Here is a 13,398-nt window from a genome sequence, read left to right on the forward strand (position 1 = left end):
CCTTTTTATACATGTATAGATCCACAACTTGATTTTTTTGGGGAGGGGGGGGCAGCATTTCATTCTTGGTCCCAGGCAGCACAATGTCTTGGGCCGGCACTGAACATAGGGTTCCATGGAACCCTGGACGAGAATGGCTCCTCTATATCTCGCCCATCTTCTTCAGACCGTTTCCCAAGAATCTTCAAATCTTCCTTCTTGTCTTCTTTAAATCTTTTCCTTGGCTTACTAATACCCATATTGCCTTAAAGCGGAGTTCCGGCCACAATTTCACTTTTTAAATATAAATACCCCTGTAATACACAAGCTTAATGTATTCTAGTTAAGTTAGTCTGTAAACTAAGGTCCGTTTTGTTAGGTTGTTACAGCATTTAGACACTTTATAAAATAGAAATTGACTGGGGCCATCTTAAGTGTGGGCATCATGAAGCCAGACTGTATGACTTCCTGGATTTCAGCCTTGCACATGCTCAGTGCTGCACAAGCAGTGTCAGATGAGGTTTCAGCACCTGTGCTGTCCAAGTCACATGATTCTTTGAGACTGGGGAGTGCACAGACTCCTGGAAAGTTACACCCACTACATTCCCAGGAGTCTGTGCGGTGTAGGTTAGGAAGCATTAAGCACCTAGGTGCAGGAAGTGGGAAGATTAACTATTCTGCCTAGCAACAACACTTTGAAGGCATCTAAAAAAAAAAAAAAAAAATTGTAAAGGACTAATGACATTTTTTTAAAACTACTGATGTAATGTTATATTTATGGGTGGAACTCCACTTTAATAAATGTTCTCAACACTCTGTTCCAGTTCCATTCTCTCTACAACCTCTATCCATCTCAATCTAGTAAGCTTTAAGTATGTCACAGTGTCTCGCTCTGCATATAAGTTTGCCATTCTCACCCACTGCTCCATAGATTTTTCTCAACACCTAATGTTGTTGTTCAAAAAGCATACAAGTCTTTTATTCATATTTTTACACAGAGATGTTCCCACCGGCATACCGACAAACTGCATACTCCTGAAAGAAAACTTCATGTAGAAAAAATAAATAAAAAAAAGAGCTCGGAAAGAGTTAATGACCAAAAAAAGATACTCAAAATGCAAAAGTAGATTATGGCAATAATAATAAAAAAAGGAACACACAATACAGGGGGAGAAAAAAGACCATTTCACCCTGCAATTTGTTTTTCTGAACACTGTTTTTGGTCAGTGAACAAACGCAATCTGTGCAAATGTGCACATGTATAAAAACCAGTCAATGAGGCAGAAAAGTCATTTCACATTGACAAAGCGATTATCCCCGGCATCAACATCTCTACGCACTGGTTCAGATCCAACCAGCTCATGTTTTAGTGGTGGAAGGATGAGCGTTCAATTTAAATTCAACAAATAAAAGAAGGATAAGCTTATAGCTTTTCGTGAACTGTTCCTATAAAAGAAATTCCAATTAATTCTGGATCTGTGCACCGTCATAGGTAGCAAAATGAGGCGTCAAATAAAATTAACCTCTGCAGTGCAATCAGACATTACCCAAGTTCTATAACAATTAGAGTACTCAGTCTTTCCATTAAGTCATTTCACGTGAAATTCATATTCTAGATCAAACGTGGACAGAGTTGTCCTGACATTGCGCTGGTTTTCCAGCCATGCTGAGACCTCGATGGGTAGGTGCTATCTGACGCCACCTTATACTACCAGTATGTGTAAAATATCCAATATAAAAATAATGGGTGGCTGCAATCAGCAAAATTGTGTTTCCACAATTCCTCCCAGTCACAATAAATAAATATTACTCTTCCTGAATCAGGTGCTCTGGTCTATTACCCATCACCTGATTGGCTGAAACAACAGTCGTCCACTCATAGGAGAGGACGGGAGGAGCGGACGGGAGACGACATCGAGGAGCATGGAGGACACCGCTCACTGCCCGCCACCGTCACCCACTACCCCACCGAGACAGGGTAAGTGACGCAGGTGGGGGGGGGGGGCACAGTGGCGGCGTTAGATGGGACACAGTGAGGCTGACGTTCGATGGGGCACAGTGAGGCTGACGTTCGATGGGGCACAGTGAGGCTGACGTTCGATGGGGCACAGTGAGGCTGACGTTCGATGGGGCACAGTGAGGCTGACGTTCGATGGGGCACAGTGAGGCTGACGTTCGATGGGGCACAGTGAGGCTGACGTTCGATGGGGCACAGTGAGGCTGCAATTCATGGGGCACAGTGAGGCTGCAATTCATGGGGCACAGTGAGGCTGCAATCCATGGGGCACAGTGAGGCTGCAATTCATGGGGCACAGTGAGGCTGCAATTCTTCTGGCACAGTAAGGCTGCAATTCAATTCATTGAGGCTGCAATTCATGGGGCACAGTGAGGCTGCAATTCATGGGGCACAGTGAGGCTGCAATTCATGGGGCACAGTGAGGCTGCAATTCATGGGGCACAGTGAGGCTGCAATTCATGGGGCACAGTGAGGCTGCAATTCATGGGGCACAGTGAGGCTGCAATTCATGGGGCACAGTGAGGCTGCAATTCATGGGGCACAGTGAGGCTGCAATTCATGGGGCACAGTGAGGCTGCAATTCATGGTTTTTTTTTTCTGAATTTTTCCGTTTGTTTGCGCCCGCCCCAAAAATTTTGAGCACCAGCCGCCACTGGTGTGCAGTAAGAGAATGATGGCACAAGACAGGTGCACATTCTACGATACACTAAATATAGTATATGCTCTGCAACAAGATAATATCTTTGACATGCACATCAACAAAAAAAAACATGTCACGTCGGACAATTCGCATTCCTTAACCACCATCAATATTATTAGATATGAACAAATCCTTTTTGAGTGAAACATGTTAGACTGAAGCTTGGTTTGGCGGACTCTGTGTTTTAAGACCTGGAATAATAAAGCTCTGTGAAGGCTGATGTCATTGGTGTGCAGAGGATTTCTTCATTCATTCCATGTGCTAAGCACTGACAAGCTTCAACCAGCACCTGAAACTACAGAGATGGGCACTTTGCAAGCTTTGATAGTCAGTTCTCTTTGGTCCTGTGTACCACCTATCTTAGTTCATCTGACTCTTTTAAACCTTTTGCAACACAACAGCTAAGAATAGGTAGGTAAACATTTGCCAATGCACTATAGAAGTATGAAATATTAATAAAACTGCACCCCCCCCCCCCCAAACAAAGTAAGAAGCTAAAAACAGTAAATTACAATCAACATCAAATGAGAACCAACAGGAAATTGTAGGTAAAAATAATTTTAGCAACCGATTCATGCACACACCTGAAAAGTCTGCAGCTAGAAGATCCTCTGCTTTAAGTACTTTGACTTGCAGGAAACCAATGTCTCTTAAGTTCTGGAGCGAGTTTTTCAAGCACTGAGGAAACAAGATAGAACAATGAAACAACAAAAATTTTACAAATGGCTTTACTTTTAAAAACTCTAAACCATGCAGAACGCTGTCATATTCTTCCTTTTTCCATTGATTTCTGGAAAAGGTAGAAATATAACTGAAAAAAGCACTGGATCTGTTGGACATTTTTGGTGGTTCCAAGCTAAATGGATTCTTTCAGGAGCCTCTCAGAGGCTTCTGCGAGAGCAGAGATACAGCCAGGCATAGTGCTGGATCGACAGAGTTGTCAGGTAAGTATTTACAGAGGGGGCGGCACAGCAAGTGGTAAAACATTTAACTTAATGCAGAGAACGCATTAAGATATAGATATAAAAAATATATATATATATATTTTTTTTTTAGCTTTAGAACCATTTGAGGTGCTTCATTTCATTTGTCTTCAGCAATTGGATAACTTGGCTAGTTGTCTGTTTGTCTTCTTGGTTAAAAAGGTCCAGAAAGGCCAAGAAAGATTTGTCCCCCTTGGATATTGACTTTAAAAAGGCACTTGAATTCATATAATAGTCAAAATTAAAGTAGAAAAATAATTTATTACATATAATTAAAACAGGTTACACGGAATGTACGAGACCACAAACAACTGGTGGTACATCGACTAACATGGTAATGGGGTGAAGGATATCTGTCTAGATCCTTACCATGTTACAGTCGATGTACCACCAGTTGTTTGTGGTCTCGTACATTCCGCGTAACTTGTTTTAATTATATGTAATAAATTATTTTTCTACTTTAATTATATGAATTTAAAGTGGTTGTAAACCCTTTACAACCCCTTTTACCTACAGGTAAGCCTAGATTAAGGCTTACCTGTAGGTGCTCGAAATATCTCCTAAACCTCTATGGTTTAGAAGATATTTACAATAATGATGGGCGCCGATGTCTGCGGCGCAACGGTGCAGGCGCACTTTAGAAGGGGCGATCGTGCCGTTCCTAAAGAAGGCTGTGCCGTGACTGGCGGCTCCCGCGTGCAGATGCCGGCCGCCCGAGCGGTGTATGAGGACAGCTGCGAGGGCTTCGATCTGAGGTATTACATAATGAGCTAGTATGCAATGCATACTAACTCATTATGCCTTTGTCTTGCAGGTGGCGTTTTTGTTTTTGGTGAAAAGTGGGTTTACAACCACTTTAAAGTCCATATCCAAGGGGAACAAATCTTTCTTTGTCTATAGCTTCAGATGTTGGCACCAATGAAGTAATCACAGATATCTTCTATTTTTAACCAAGAAGGACCCCTGAAAAATAATTATTCGGGTCATGGGGAACCCCTTTTAAAATTAATATATCCAGTATCATTGGAAAAATGTCTCTTATACTGGTTGTCACTGGGAAAAATGTCACCCTTAAAGTGGCAGTCAGTAGGTTACTGTTTCAGACAGATAAAAAGACAATTGGTGTCATGCCCTGGGCTCTGCCATGTAGCGTTGGCCCCAGAAATTCATGGACCATAGCTCATGGAAACCCTTGCATCTGGAGGTGCCCAGGGTTCTATTGAACCTTGGTTGAGAATGCATGGTCTATTTAATGTATTCCTTCTGTGTATGCTATATTGTAGAGCAGTGGTTCTCAACCTTCTAGGGCCGTGACCCCTTGATTACATTTCCCAAGTTGTGGGGACCCCTGGAAAAGAGTACCGCTCCAAGGTCTGCGCCTATCAGAGTGCGGCAGTCCAGGAACATTTCTTTTTTTGTGGGGACCCCTAACAGTAAAATAATTTTTGTAGCATGGGTTGTCAGCACCCAAAGCAAGACAAGTAATTCACGCCCCTAACCCACAGACATTTAGCGCTCCTTGAGTCCTTGTATTGGCAACTATAATCGCAGGCAGTGTAACTCACTGTCTGCGGCTTCACTGTCTCTCCGGCTCTGTGGTGTCTCGTAGCAGTGACACCTATCCCGAAATCAGGAGATGGGGTCTCCTCCAGCCGCTCCCACTTCACATTCCTCACCAGTCAGCTGACCTCTAGTCTTTGCCCCCCAGCCATGCCGTAAACTGAATGGGTGCCTGCGAAGAGGCTAAGTGGGCAGCTGTCGGCTCCAGGGATACCCTGCTGGGTGACTGTAAAAATGCTGGGAGAGTGATACGGGCTTCAGAAACAGCCCAGGATTCGGTGACCCCTGGTAAATCATCATTGGACCCCCAAGGGGGTCCCGACCCCCCATGTTGAAAACCACTGTTGTAGAGACATCTGGCCTATCTATTCCTTTTACTGAATATGTACAACATAGGTGCATCTCTTTGTCAGCACTAATGATGTTAATTTACCGTACGCCCATTTCAAAACTAATAAAAAAAAATCTTTTGTATTAAAATAATGGTAAAAATGTCAGTATTGTAAGTTGATGTCCTTTAAAACTTTGGAACATTTGGTCAACATATGGGTTTGATATTTATTAATGCACTGAAGTTGATTTACACCTGCACAAGATTGGGTATTCAAGGTAGATATAGCTTCACCTTATTTTGTAACAATTACATTGTAAAGTACTGAATAAAAAGGATTTGCATTCATCCTTGTGCAACCGTGAACTCAGAGATCCTACGATCATATGCAGACTGGCTTTATGCATTATAATAACGATCATCAGAATATTTTTAAGGCTATAAATATCAGAATTAGCAATACTCACGTATCTTTCCCTTATCTGCTCCTTCTCCCCTGGGTCCGCCAGCGGACAAACACAAAGGTCAGAAATGGAGACTCCCGAACAGGGTGTAAGAGCTATCATCAAGTGTATAGAGCCCTGGTTCTGCTCCAGAGGCACTTCCAGGCGATTGATTTGCTCAATGGGCAACGCAGCGATATCCACTTTGCACCTAAATTAGAAGATATTGTCAGATTTACCATACAGATCTTCAAACATGACAATGCATCACAATAGATCAAATTCCATAATGTTTCTAATGGAAGGCAGTAAATTACAGTCTACTTTGCTTAGTATACAATGATAAACTTCCTACAATTTGCAAGCCATGACTTAAAAAGACAGCCGGATGATCTATGGACCATCTAAAACTAGAGCAGGCTTTTACCAAGTGCCATTTTGTTCTTTTAGGCGCAGACATGAGAAAACTTTCCAGAAAATAGAATGAACCCTTTTGAATATATTTCAAAACTTTACTTTAAGTCATAAATCTCAGCAAATTTGTTTCAGGATGCCATAAAGGTAGCCCAAGTTATATTACAGAAGGGCAAAAAAACGAAGAATATAACATTTTCACAGTAACATGTAGGCATGTATGTTGATGTAGACCAGGGGGTCTCCAACCAGATGTGGCCCTATGCTAGCCTTTATCTGGGCATTGGGGCACTATTCCTCCCACTGACACCAACAATGGGGTACTATATCTTCCACCGATAATGGAATACTATTCCTCCTACTAATAGGGGTACTACTCCTCCTCCTATTGACCACCAACCCTGAGGTCACATTTACTTTCACTGATGCTTGGCCCCAGGGCTGGATTCCAGACAAGGCCAACAAGGCCAGGCCCCGGGGCGGCAGTGGGTGCAGGGGCGGCACTGTGGCTGAGAGGAGAGGACACTTTCACTTTCATTTCGGGAGCTCCCCCCTGTCATGTCACGGATGGTAGGAGGAGAGAAACCTGAGGGAAGAGGAGGTGAGCACCCCCCCGCTTCTCAATGCAATTTTCAGCAGCAGCAACCCCCCCCCCCCGCCTCTCAATGTGAGCACCCGCCCGCTTCTCGGTGTCCTGCCAAAAAAGTCCCCCGGCGGATAATGTCCCCCCTGTACTGCGGAGGCGGTATTGAGGGACCCGGCCTTGGGGTGGCAAAGGGAGTAAAATCTGGGCCTGCTTGGCCCCTGAAATGTTCTGTCTCTGCTGGCCCCCAATCCGGTCTGCCTAAAGGACAATAAACTGGCCCTTTGTTTGAAACGTTTATAGACCCCCTTATCTAGACAAAACAGCCAGTAATGAAAGTATAGGCTAAATGAAAATAAGTTTATGGTTTAAATGGGGAGCTAGTAAAATTGCTAAATATGACCAACTACTAATACGCAATGGTAAAGCCAATATGCATCTGACACCCACACAAATGGCCCATTTTTTTGCCCACTGTGACATTGGGGGATGTCTAGCTCAGTGATAGATGCGTTTTAAGTGAGTTCACAGCCAACAGGAACTAAGGTTTAAGGGCGTGGTATCCCACTTTTATTGAAAGTAACAAAAAAATAAAAGTTCATACATGCATTTGGTTTCCCACACGGGGCTATTCTCTCAAAAATAACAAATAAAAATGCCAACTTGGCTCTTAAGGCTCACTCAGCCTTGGGCGCAGTTCCTTGCTGCACAGGCCCACTCCTGGCCTCTAGGAAGGGGCTCTCCTGACACTCTAGGCTTCCACACTCCTCCAAGATTTACGGTCCCCTCTGGTCCCCAAGACTTTCTCTTCCAGTTGTCTCAGCTATAGTCTCCCCGATTCTGTCAGCTGGCCCAACTCTCTCAGTCCACCGACCTGGAACCTCTCCCACATGGAGTACCGTCTCAAGGATATTGCCTGAGTTCTTAAGCAGTAGCACACCTCTCTCCTGTCTGCAACAACTGCTCCACCACCAACTCCTATCCCACACACACTGAGCTATGCTCAGCTCTACCTTATAATGGATGTGTGCACCTGGACACACACAACCTGCAGAGCTTCTGGAAAACCCGGACACATGACTGAAGACTCCATCCCTCCCAAAGCTCTTTGAAGTCTTCAAGTTTTCAGCCCCAATCCAGACTTACAATATCCAGAGAAAACTTAAATCATAGTTTTCTCTGCTCACCAATTCTTTGCTTGAACTTCTCAAACTGCTTCTTTGAGAGACCAGTGTCCATTTTACACTCATTTTCAGTAAGACAGGGGCTCTCACTCTCACACCACACATCCACTGACTTGCTGACTAAGGCAGGCTATAGATTAGGGGTCTCCAAACATTCTAAACAAAGGGCCGGTTTTTATTGTCCTTCAGACTCTTGGAGGGCCGGACTTTGGCCGGCGGGAGTAGAAATTTTCCTGGCATCATTGTTAGTGAACATCTGGTATTAGGGGGAGGAATCGTGCCCCATTGCTGGTATCATAGGGAAAAATAGTGCCCCATTGCTGGTATCATAGGGAAGAATAGAGCCCGATGGCTGGTATCATAGGGAGGAATAGTGCCCCATTGCTGGTATCATAGGGAGGAATAGTGCCCCATTGCTGGTATCATAGGGAGGATTAGTGCCCCATTGCTGGTATCATAGAGGAGAATTAGTGCCCCACTGCTGGTATCATAGGGAGGAATAGTGCTCTATTAATGGTGTCAGTACGAGAAATGGTGCTCCACTGTCGGTGTCAGATGGCAGAACAGTGTCTCGTATCAGTGGGAGGGATAGTGCCCCGAGGGCCGGATAAAGGCAAGCAAAGGCCTGCATCCGGCCCTCGGGCCGCAGTTTGGAGACCATTGCTATAGATGATACAATTTGTTTTCCTTCTTTCTTTTTCCTGCAACCACGGGAAAGAAAATCGCTCGATTCCCCCATCAACAGTTGGTGTTGATGGGGTACCGCAGAGCTATTGTGTTCTCCCGGTGGGGGGGCGTGGTTATCTACTGCACATGCATGAGTCACAACAAGCAGGGAGACGACTGAGTAATAAGCAAGTCAAAACAAGTAGCTGTTGGAAAAGGTACTTGCTACACCCCCCCCCCCCCCCGGGCCATCTTTTCCAGTGGGCACGCTGGGAAGTTGCCCGGGGGCCCCACTTGCCTGGGGGGCCCCACCTGCCCAGCGACCCCAGTAAAAATTGTGGAGAGCGGCGGGTCAGAACTGCGCATGCACAGTTTGCGGAAATCGCAGAGCAGATCCGATCCTCCACCAGTGCTGCCTCTGTCTGTCCGCCGATGATGACGTCAGCCACACCGCCGCCCGCAGCCCGCCAGACTTAAAAAAAAGCAGGAGGAGCTGAGGGTGGATGGAAGGAGCAGAGTGGTGACTCGTGGAGTGGACAGAGCAGACAGCACAGCAGGCTTGAAGCAGAGTGCGGCGGAGTCGGACCCCTGTCGGCGGTGCCGGTTTTCGGGAGCCTAGAACATTTAAATACTGACATTTGCATTGTTTGGCACTGAAAACTGTAATTTTAGGTACTTTTGTGCAGTGCCAGTAAAAAATGTGGTTCTGCCAGTAAATGTCATGATTTTTGTCGGTAAAAAATTCTCGTGTGTGATTGTGTATTGCCGGGGGCCTACAATGCTCTTAAGATGCCACTGCCCCCCCCCTTCAAAAAAAAGATCAAATATGTAAAAAAAGGGGGGGTTAGGGTTATGCTCGGACTGAGATCTGAGTGAAGGTCCACAAGGAAAAACTTGCCCATGTTTGAGATGTCGCCAATAGCAACCTATCAAGCATCATCATTTAAATGTCAGCAAGGAACCAACCGGCCGATGTGGACAGCACCTCCAATATAGCAGCGGTTTGCATGAATGACCCCACCATGTCATTTTGACTCCCTTTTGCATAATGTAATGTCATTTTTCCACCTGATTAACAGCATTGCACAGAAAATATACATGGAAAAATCTAAACATGGAATGAATACAAAGCACACTTACAAGCCAAGCAGCTCCTCATGTTTGCGGCCATCTTGTCCCCATACTTCCATCTCCAATATCCCCATCCTGTCAGAGTAGTAGTGAAAATCAAAGCGTTCCCTCCATTGAGGATTTCCATTCTTACACTGTGTCTAGAAAACATGCATTGGTAACATTTATGAATGGTGGCTAATCACAATGACTCAACAGATCCATTATTATATGAGATATTACTGACTGAAATATACTTTTAAAGCAAGATTCCAGCCAAACTGCTTGAATTTTATGTATATGAATGGTTTACCTGTTCCAATATTAGTAATTATATTTATGCTTTACATAACCGTGCAAAAGTTCAAAACCAGATGGTGACATTTTTTTGTATATTCTTTTCTTATAAGACTCTCAGAAAATATGCTGAACATGAGACACAGCATGAAACAATGCACCTGTCAGGACCTGGTTTACCTGCTGGTGGCACTGTGGTTCCCTGGGCAGAGAGTTGTAGTTCCAGTGTCCACCAGCGATGTCTCCCAGCAGCCAAAAGATCCCAGCAATCGGTCTCTACCTGATGCTGGCTGCTGGTAGGGTATTTGCAGTGCCTTGAAAAGTATTCATAACCCTTAAAATGTTCCAAATGTTGTCATGTTACAACCACAAACTGTATTTTATTGGGATTTTATGTGATAGATCAACACAAAGTGGCACCTGATTGTGAAGTGTAAGGAAAATTATCAATTTTGTTTACAAATAAATATCTGAGAAGTGTGAAATGTATTTGTATGCAGCCCCCTTTACTCTGATACCCCCCAACTAAAATATAGTGTAACCAGTTGCCATTCAGAAGTCACATAATTAGTAAATAGAGCACCTGTGTGTAATTGAATCTCAGTATAAATACAGTTGTTCTGTGAAGCCCTCAGAGGTTTGTTAGAGAACCTTTAATAAACAAACAGCACCATGAAGGCCACGGAACACACCAGACAGGCAGGGCTGGACTGGTACAAAAATTTGGCCCAGGACTGGCCCACTTTGACAGAGTCTCTCCCATGGCGGCCGGACAACTCCTGCACGCCCCCGGCCACCCAAGCCCCCTCTCTCCCTTCACTAGCCATTCTACTTTATTAGAGTAGAACGGCTGGTACTGGTACTCTTATAGGCAGTACCAGTGGGGAAGCTAGACATTATTTCACCCGGGGCAAAGAATCAGTTTAGTGCCCACCCCCTTATGGGACAGGATTAGGCAGAAGTGAGAAACTCCCAGGCCATAGCTGTTGAGTCAGCTGTCTGTCCCATCCCCCATGCTCCTCTGGTCCTCCCCTTGCTTCTCTGTTCCCCCCCAGGTGAGTGCTGCGGGGAGGGAGAGGAGGTGAGAGCTGCGGGAAGGGAGAGACAGAGGAGCAGAGGGGGGAGGCGGTTCGTTGTCACTGAAGCCAGCCCACTGAGCCATCGGCCCACCGGGAAACTCCCCGTAGTCCCAATGGCCAGTCCATCCCTGCAGACATGGTCAACCACCTAAACTGACAGTCCAGGCAAGAAGAGCATTAATCAAAGAAGCAGCCAAGAGGCCCATGGTAACTCTGGAGGAGCTGCAGAGATCCACAGCTCAGGTGGGAGAATCTGTGTGGTGGAAAACAAACACTTTACATTACCCTGAACACACCATCCCCACTGTGAAACATGGTGGTGGCAGAATCATGTTCTAGGGATTCTTTTCTTTAGCAGAGGGAAGCTGGTCAGAGTTGATGGGAAGATGGATGGAGCCAAATACAGGGCAATCTTAGAAGAAAACTTTTTGTCTGGAAAAGACTTGAGACTGGGAGGAGGTTCACCTTCCAGCAGGACAACGACCCTAAACATACAACCAGAGCTACAATGGAATGGTTTAGATCAAAGCATATGTATGTGTTAAAATGGCTCAGTCAAAGTCCAGACCTAAATCCAATTGAGAATCTGTGGCAAGACTTAAATTGCTGCTCACAGACGCTCTCCATCCAATCTGACAGAGCTTGATCTATTTTGCAAAGAAGAATGGGCAGAAATGTCCCTCTCTAGATGTGCAAAGCTGGTGGAGACATCCCCAAAAAGACTTGCAGCTGTAATTGCAGTGAAAGGCGGTTCTACAAAGTATTGACTCAGGGGGGCTGAATACAAATACACCCCCCACTTTTCACATATTTATTTGTAATAAGATTTGAAAACATTTATCCTTTCACGTCACAATTGTGTGCCACTTTGTGTTGGTCCAGCACAAAAAAATCCCAATAAAATACATTTACGTTTTTGGTTGCAACATGACAAAATGTGGAACATTTCAAGCGGTATGAATACTTTTTCAAGTCACGTATTGCACTGTAGTTCCTCTTCTACTGTCCTTTGGTGCTTCAATGTTGTGCCTGCCAGCCAGATGCATGCTTGCGGTTTGATCCCGCACCTTGCCTAATCCTGCCCCTGATCTTTCTTTTGCCTTGTACCTACTCCTCCTTGTTCCTGATCCCAGTCCTTGTTTTTCTCCCTCCTCATTGCATCTCTGGCATTGCCCGGTTTTTCTGTGTTCCTCATTTTGTATATAATGAGCTAGATTCAGGCACAGCGGCGTACCATTTGGGCGGCGTAGCGCATCTCATATGCGCTACGCCAACGTAAATCAGGGAGCCCAGAACAGTATTCTGAAAGATCCCGTGCCGTACGTTGCACTGGCGTAGTGTAATTAGTTCGGCGTAAGCCCGCCTAATTCAAAATAGGCAGGTAGGGGGCGTGCTTCATTTAAATTACCCGTGACCCCATGTAAATGAATTGCCGTTCGTACGGCGCATGCGCGCGCATGCTCAGAATCACGTCGCATATACTCCCTAAGAAACGTCGGCGCAATGCATATATGTATATCTGTGTGTATGACTGTGTCCCAAGCGTGTCACGATCCTACGGGGTAAAATGACCGCAACAGCCAAGTAGACTGGCTGGAAAAAGCGCCCAGAGGCGATTCAGTTCGCATGAGTAGCGCTATACAAGTCATTCATTCAATGCTTTCGATGTGAACGTAACCTATGCACAGCCCCATTCACATACCGTAAACGACGTAAAATTCGACGGCTGTTCCGACGTCCATACCTTAACATTGGCTGCGCCTCATATAGCAGGGGTAACGTTACGCCGGACGTAAGCCTTACGTAAACGGCGTAGCGGGCGCAAGTACGTTCGTGAATCAGCGTATCTGGCTCATTTACATATTCTACGTGTAAATCTACGGAAGCGCCCTTATCAATAGATACACCAACGTAAAGCCTTGGTGAATCTAGCTCATTGTGTATAGTTAGCGGCTAGTTAGGCTGTTACTTACTTAGGTAGTTTGTTATGCATTTATGTCAGTTGCTTATGATTCACTTGTATTTTCATGTTTGCTCTGTATTTCGGTTGCT

General features: G+C 45.0%; 1 protein-coding gene across 2 annotated transcripts in view; it reads right to left on the minus strand.

Annotated features, from left to right (window-relative positions):
* Positions 1-13,398, minus strand: part of MCTP2 (multiple C2 and transmembrane domain containing 2) — a 329,446-nt gene that overhangs the window by 109,441 nt on the left and 206,607 nt on the right. For both annotated transcript variants that reach the window (XM_040342357.1, XM_040342356.1), the window contains exons 10-12: positions 10,001-10,131; positions 6,038-6,224; positions 3,281-3,374 (exon numbers count right to left, since the gene is read on the minus strand). In XM_040342357.1, the coding sequence (XP_040198291.1) occupies positions 3,281-3,374; positions 6,038-6,224; positions 10,001-10,131 (412 nt within the window). The remainder of the gene's footprint in view (positions 1-3,280; positions 3,375-6,037; positions 6,225-10,000; positions 10,132-13,398) is intronic.

Source organism: Rana temporaria, chromosome 3 (assembly GCF_905171775.1).
Source record: "Rana temporaria chromosome 3, aRanTem1.1, whole genome shotgun sequence".
NCBI lineage: Eukaryota > Metazoa > Chordata > Amphibia > Anura > Ranidae > Rana > Rana temporaria.